Source organism: Octodon degus, unplaced genomic scaffold (genome assembly GCF_000260255.1).
Source record: "Octodon degus isolate 3935 unplaced genomic scaffold, OctDeg1.0 scaffold00008, whole genome shotgun sequence".
NCBI lineage: Eukaryota > Metazoa > Chordata > Mammalia > Rodentia > Octodontidae > Octodon > Octodon degus.
Window position 1 is genome coordinate 27,687,338 of NW_004524584.1, and position 7,639 is coordinate 27,694,976.

Below are 7,639 nucleotides of genomic sequence, written 5' to 3' on the forward strand. Positions count from 1 at the left end.
AGAGACAGAGACAGAGACAGAGACAGAGACAGCGCACACTGTGCTGGAGGGGAGAGCTGGCCCCCTCCAGGGTGCTCTGAGGGGGGAGCAGAGCCCTTGCTTTATAGACACGGGGCCAACCTCTGCTTGCATCCCCCATCTCCTGGGGTCACGCTCCTGTCCCCCTTTCTTTACAATGGCTCCTGTGAGAACACTGCCCACCTCCGCAGCACCGGCTGACTCACACCTCCAGCTCCTTATGCACATCTGTGCAGCTGGCAGAGACCAGACTGTGTAGTCCCCAGCCCCTCTCTGTCTGCACCAGCGTGACCCAGTGCTCTGCTGAGGTACAAATGTGGACACGGACCCTCCAAAAATGGCACAGAGCAGCGGGTCACAGTGCAGGGCAGCTGGCCCACCTGTGGCATCCCCCATTCAGCACGGCTTTATTCTGGACTACCAGGGAGCCATAAAGTGAGTTTTGAAACCGGTTTCTTCTAACTCAAATTATTATCTGCAATACATACAGAATGCAAAATTTGAATGCATACCAAAACAAAAGGGCCCAGTCAATAGATGGGCAAATGAACTGAACAGAAACGTTATTTTTTGTCTTTTTGAAATGGAGTCTATGTAGCTGAGGCTGGTTTTGAACTCATGGTATAGCCCAGGCTGGCCTTGGTCTCTCAGTGATCCTCTTGTCTCAGCCTCCTGGGTGCTGGGATTACAGGCATGTGCCACCACACCCGCCCCAGAAACTCCTTAAAAGTACAAATAGCCAATAAGTATGAAAAAAATATTATCTTCGGCCAGGAGGGAAATGCAAATTAAAACTACATTGAGATTCTATCTCATGCAGTCCAAATGCCTATCGTCAACAATGCAAAAATAAATGCTGATGAGGACGTGGGGGAAAGCAGTCCGTGAGGAACATTTCGGCAATGATGGTGAGAATATAAGTTAGTAGCACCACTATGGAAATCGGTGTGAAATCAGTGTGGAAGACACAAACACACACACACACACACAAAAAAAAAATTAGATATATAGTCTGCCCAGCCAGCCACCCCAGTCCTTGGCATAGACCTGGAGGAACAAATGTCCACATAATGCAGGGACCCCACACATCCGTGCTCACTGCAGCCAAGAACCAGACCAGCCCAAGCACCCATCAGCAGATGGACAGATAAGAAAATGTGGTACATCTCTCAAAATTATGGGAAAAAAAAGAAAAGAAACTAAGGAAAACAAAAAGAAAAAAAAAAAAAGAAAAAGAAAATGTGGTACAGATAGACCCTGGAATACCACTCCACCAAAAGAACAAACTTGTGTCACTTGTAGGAAAACAGATGGAATCGGAAATAATAGTGTTACAATAAAGTGCACTCAGTGAGACAAGTATCACATTTTCTCTAATATGTGAAATCTTTTTTTAAAAAAAAAGATTATCTCCTGTCTATATTAGAAAAGAGGGGGCCGGCAAGACAGCTCAGCAGACTAAAGCGCCTGCCTATGCAGAATGCAGTGGCCGGGTTCGATCCCCAGCACGCTGTGCTGGACACGCCCCCAGGATGCGCTTAGACAGCAATTGAGACTGGGCATGGTGGCATGGGCCTGTAATCGCAGCACCTGGGAGGCTAAAAACAGAAGAATCACTGCAAGTCTGAACTACATAGTGAGACCCTGAACACCCTGTACTAAATAAATAAAATAGGAGGAGGCTGAAAGTAGAGATGAGGCGGATGCAAGGGAGGATACAGGGTGTGATCAAAACACGTCACATGCATATATGAAAAGGACCAGGGGGCCAGTGAGAGAGCTTAGCAGTGATTGCTTACGCAGGTGCAAGGGACCGTGGGTCCCCCGTAGCTCAATTACCAGCAAGTGTCGCGTCAGCCCCACCCTCAGGGTGGCTTCAGTCAACCAAAAAAAAAAGACCACATGAAACCCAGTATTGTGCAAAATTAATATACACTAAAAGATAATTTTTAAAATCTGGTCTCACAGTGAACCCCCAAGTGCTAGAAATAGAGGTAAAATAAGGCTTGGACAAGGCGGTTAATGACGCGTGACATAAAAGTCTGAAAGCATCTTGGCAATGACCAGCACTGCCAGGCGGGGCCTGTCTGACGGGACGCCATGGCGCGGGGCCACCCTTACACGCAGCCTTCCTGTGGGGACCAGTGGCACGCAGCGCCGGGAGGACTTGGGCCCCACGCCATGGCATCGCAGAGCCTCAGCCAGCCCTTTACAACTAAAGCTTAGGTCAGGGAAGCTTTGCCTCGGGCATGGCTTGCTCACCAACAAAGTGTAGAAATAACTATAGTCACAATAGTTATTAATAATTATGTATTTTACAATTTGGAAAATGTTGAGAAGATTGAGCAATGCCACTTTCATTACTGACACACAAAAACCACTTAGCCCACGACTGGGAGACCAAGGAATACCCGCTGACTGCTGTCACCCTTCCCAGGACATCGTTTCGGACAGGGGCTCCACTTCAGCTTTCTTGAGGTGTAATGCACGCACATGCAAGAGTTCCGTACCCTCATATTCAGATGGGTGACTACTGCCGACTTCAGAGCATTTTCATGACCTCTAGAGGCAGCCTGGCCTTCGGCTAGCTAGCACCCACCCACCCAAACTCCTTACCCCAGCGCTAAAGCAGTGCCAACTTCCTTTTTGTCTGCCATCCCTAATTCTCAGCTTAGAGGAATGGAAGAAAACTGCACGTGGTCTTCTGTGACCAACTTCTTCCACTTACCATCATGTCCGCAAGGCTTGGGTGTGCACACACGTTACTAGGCACCGAACTGCGGGTGCTCCACTTCTGTGCTACTTTCCCAGCCCTTTCTATAGCTTTTTTTTTTTTTTTTTTTTTTTTGTCAGAACTGGAGATTGAACGCAGAGCCTTGCACTTGCCAGGCAAGCGTTTATTCTACTGAGCCATCTCCTTGGCCTCCCTAAAAATTCAGTTTTTGTTTTTATTTTTGGCCAGCTCAGTCTGCCCTGAGTGTGGGGCTGATGCAGCATGTGATGCCAGGCATTGAACCACCATCCCTGCACACTTGCCTAAGCTTGCCTGAGCAGGCACTTTAAATCACTGAGCTATCTCGCCAGGCCTAAAGATGAGCTTTTTTTTTTTTTTTTCGATAGCGGGGATTGAACTCAGGACCTTGCGCTTGCCAGGCAGGCACATAAGCTGCTGAGCTATATCCCCAGCCCCCTAAAAATTTTATATTGAGACACGGTTTCAGTGGGCTGCTCCTCAAGGGCAGGCTCAAATTTGCAATCCTCCTGCCTCACCATCCCACGTACCTGAGATTGCAGGAGCACCCCCACTGCACCTAGCTCCATGTTAGAGCTTGTATCAGTAGTGTACTTCTTTTTATGACTGAATGGATGTGAACTTTTTAAACCCCTTTGTGCACTGACAGGTTAGGTGATCCTAATCTCCCCTGCAGAAACATGGACCTTTCCACTGAGGCCGACACCGGCCAGCTGTGAGGAATGCTCCACGAGCGAGCCTGTAGGTGTTAGACGCTGGGGAGCACACAGAGAGGGAGGGGAAAGGCTGAGCCCAACGAGGGGCAGCGGGTACCGGCAGAGATGAATTGAGCCAGGGGCAGAAGCAACAAGCCTGGGAACTGCAGCCACGTGGTGAGGACCCCCACACACACACTGAGCGGTGGCATGTTAACAGGAAGGCGGCCTCAATACCAGGATGCATGGGCTTTCTTGTGTACACAAGGACGGAATGAAGCTACAGTGGTCCCTCACTTATCACGGAGGTTACATTCCACACACCCACCATGATAGGGGAAAATCAGATGTAGCAATGTTATAGTTTAATATTTGTAACTATAAAGGCTTTATAAACTCCACATTCTTATAAACCTTTTCCACTTTTAAAAAATTCTAATGTTCTTAACCATTTTCTAAACTCATAAATGTATGTAATTTTAACAACATACATACACTATACAGTACCAAAAAATCCCACTATAGTGAAAAATCCATGATGAGTAATTTAGATTTTTTTATATCACTTAGCTTTTTTTAAACGTACTTAGTACAGGGTCTACGGGGTCTCACTACACTGATAGGACTTTCAGTGATTCTCCTGTTTTCGGCCTCCCAAGTGCTGGGATTACAAGCACGCCACCATGCCCAGTCTCAATCACCATCTCTGGGCACTCCTGGGGCCAGCATGCAGGCCGGGGATCGAACCCCATAGATTAATATTTTTTGATCCTCAAAACAGTGAATCCGTGAAAGTGGAACCACAAAATAGCAATCCCCGAAAATTCAAACTTTAAATCGAGTATTTCAACAAATCCTTTTGAGGGGCCACTGTTTAGATTTGCAGGATTTACTACAATGGACATAAACGGTCAGAGACTTCTGTCAGATGTGCTCTCCGGAACAGTGAGCCATTCTATTAAATAAAAGCTGTAGCTCCCACTGACTACTTAGGAATCCCTTTCTGAAAGTTAAAAACAACACAAGGTTAACTGCCACTCTTACTCAATTTCAGAGTTTTGGAAAAGGCAGGATTAAAGGACTGGCCCCCTCAGGACTGTGACTTGACACAAGTCAACATTTGAGGGCTAGATGCTGTGCATGCATATGCACACTATTTTAAGCACTATAGAATGTGTTCCTTAAGAAACCTTACTCTGATCTAGCATCATCTTTGCTCTATTAGGAAAAATCACATACATACAGTGTTCTTGGGGTTTGGTTTGGTTTTCCTTTTGGTTTCTTGAGGTGGGGTCTCACCTTGTAGCCCCAGCTGGCCTCAGTGATGTTGCTGCCTCAGACTCGAGCACGCTGGGGTTACAGGCATGCGCCATAGTACCCAGCACACAGTGTTTTGACAGAAAAGAAACTACACAGAAGAGGCCTTTAGACATTTTCTAATTTTCATTGCAAGCTGGGCAAAATGATTGGCAAGATTCGCCATTTTTAATGAAAGGTGAACTCAGCAAAGCAGAAAAGCCCCAACTACAAAATGTAAAATGGGGCCAGTGAGATAGCTCAGCGAACTAAGCACCTGCTTACACGAGCGCAGGGCAGGGTTTGATCCCTAGCACATGCCACGCCAGCCCCCACCCCTAGGCACGCTGAGCTGGCCACCAAATCTGGTGTTGGTGGTGCATACCTGTAATCCCAGCGCTGAGGAGACATAAAACAGGATCACTAAGAGTCCCAGCTGCATAGAGAGACCCCCATACCAATTTAAAAAAAAAAATCTAAAATGTCCTTGGACTCACGTGCCAGTACCTCACTACTCTGCACCAATTCATATCAAAACCACATATTCTTTTTTTTTTAATTTGCGGAACCTGGGATTGAACTCAGGCCCTTGCACTTGCCAGGGAAGCGCTTATTCCACTGAGCCATCTCCCCAGTCCCTCTTTAATGGAAAATAAATAAAATGTTTTTGAAGACTCACTCTAAATTAGTGAGTCAGTGAGCTAGACATTCGCGGACCGTTATGGGCCACCGATCATCCAAAGACAAATTCAATTCTTGGTTCTCAGCCCAAAGCTAAATAAAATTCATAAACATTTCAACCTTATGGAGTGCCCAAGCTGGGAATAATACAGCAATTGGAGTAAGAAGGCTGTAAACTCACAAGACTAAGTAAAACAGTAACTAGTTTGATTACCAAAAAATATCTTTGTGAGGCACACAACTCAGGGGTTGAGACAGCAATCAGGAATGGTGGCACATGCCCATACAACAGGTGGCTGAGACAGGCAAATCCCTGACCACACGGACTACAAAATAAGACTCTATATTTAAAAAAAAACATAAAAGTCGCCTGCGCTGACACACGCCTGTAGCCTGTAGTTTCACATTCCAGGAGACTGAGGCAGCAGGATCACCATTTGGCAACTCAGCGACCCCATCTTAAAATCGAAAACTATAAAAAGGGCTAGAGACGTAGCTTAGCGCAAATGTCCGCGGTTCAATCCCCAGTACCGCCACGAAGACAAAACGAAAAGAAAAAAATGTGGGACTGGAGCAGCAGGCCAACTTGCCCCCACGGTCTGGATAACCCTGCGCACGTTACTAGACTGCGGGTGCAAATGAGGGTTCAGCAAACACTTAAAGCGCTGAGTGTGAACGATGAGGCGCCCTTCTCCCGGGCCCCCTGCAGCCCTGTAAGTGGACGCCCGTCATTACAGCCAATTCTGCAGACGACAAAGCTGCGGCACGAAAGCCTAAGCAACCCCCGAAGGGGCGCCGAGGAAGCGGCCGGGCTGTGACCGCAGTCCAGGCGGCGTGCGTCCGGACCCCGCAGCAGTCCCCCATGCCACCGGGCGCACGACCTGAAGACCCGCCCCAGACGGTAGCCCGCACAGCAGGCCGGATCGCGGTGACCCAGGCTGCCCGAGACCCTCGAGTTACGCCCGCCTCACACGTGCACAGCCCACAGCCACAGTCCCCTAGTCCCTTCCCAAGCCTTCAGGGAGCCGCCATACCGTTCCGGCCTCACCTTCTCCTCCCTCCATCGCGAGATTTCCCCAAGAGCGGAACACGGAAGTGGATTCTACCATTCGGGGCCGGGGTGGGAGAATGAAAAAAAGGTTTCAAAATAAAGGAACTCCTAGCTGGGACCCACCACTCAAAAAAATCTCAGGAATTAAACCTTAATGATGAATAAATTCTAGATACTCTTGGTTTGTGAGTACTAAAAGTTCCTCCCTCTTCTTCAAAATCCCCCCCCACAGTTTCTTGAAAGATGGAAGTTTTGAAATACGGCTAATTCCAGAAGGTACTGTCGGGCGTTAAACTAGTCGCGGCCGAGAAATAAGTCTCGCACTGCCTGCCCTGCGCATGTGCAAACTGTCATTTCCGGCGGCGAGAGGAAGGCGGGTTCTCAGTTCGGGAGTGGTCGCCGCCGGTGTGCGGGAAAGTAAGTCTTGCGGCTACACCATGACGTCCGTAGGGACCCTTGCCTTCGACGAATATGGGCGCCCTTTCCTCATTATCAAGGACCAGGAACGCAAGACTCGTCTTATGGGACTCGAGGCCCTCAAGGTAACGGCCGGGGATGCGTTTGCTGTGGTAGGAGCCGAGGCTGCCAAAGCGTGGCTCTGCGCCTGCGCGAGCGAGTTCGGCGGCGGCCGGTCCGCCACGTGCGGCCTGGAAGGGTCGCGAACCCTTTCCCGGGCGGGCCCTGTAGCCTCCAGGCGCGCAGCCCACTTCCCGCGCTCCGGAGGGACGGGCGGATCAGCCTCGGGTCCGCAGGCGCCTTTCGGAGCGTTCCGCCCGAGCCTGGGCCCGGCCCGCCTCGCCGCCGCCGTGCTGGGCTGGCCGGTCCCGCGTCGCTCCGGGGCTGCGCGTCCCGAGCAAGCGGAGGCAGATTTGCTTTGTCACTCAGAGAGTTAGTCGTTTGCGAAGAAGCTCTGGAGTGCTCTCGGGCTTGGCACATTGCTGAATGCGGTGTCTTAAGAACATCCCTTGGAGAAGAAAGGGACGCGGCGAGCGTGGGAAGTCCTGGGCAGGGAGTGAGCGGAGGACAGACGTAGGGAGCCATGCGGACGGGAGCGCTTCGGCGCTCGGGAGCGGGCGGGACGGCGACAGGGGCCGATGGAGGGAAGGGACACGCGGGTAGGTGGTCGGGGGCGGGACGGCGACAGGG

General features: G+C 49.9%; 2 protein-coding genes across 2 annotated transcripts in view; one reads left to right on the forward strand and one right to left on the reverse strand.

The window, feature by feature from the left end:
- Fam173b (family with sequence similarity 173 member B) overlaps positions 1-6,517 on the reverse strand; it is a 19,439-nt gene extending 12,922 nt beyond the window's left edge. The window contains exon 1 of the mRNA XM_012517819.2: positions 6,491-6,517. Within this exon, the coding sequence (XP_012373273.1) occupies positions 6,491-6,506 (16 nt within the window). The 5' untranslated portion in view covers positions 6,507-6,517. The remainder of the gene's footprint in view (positions 1-6,490) is intronic.
- Positions 6,518-6,858: 341 nt separating this feature from the next.
- The window catches only part of Cct5 (chaperonin containing TCP1 subunit 5), a 14,956-nt gene continuing 14,175 nt past the window's right edge, over positions 6,859-7,639 (forward strand). The window contains exon 1 of the mRNA XM_012517820.2: positions 6,859-7,035. Coding sequence (XP_012373274.1) covers positions 6,931-7,035 — 105 coding nt within the window. The 5' untranslated portion in view covers positions 6,859-6,930. The remainder of the gene's footprint in view (positions 7,036-7,639) is intronic.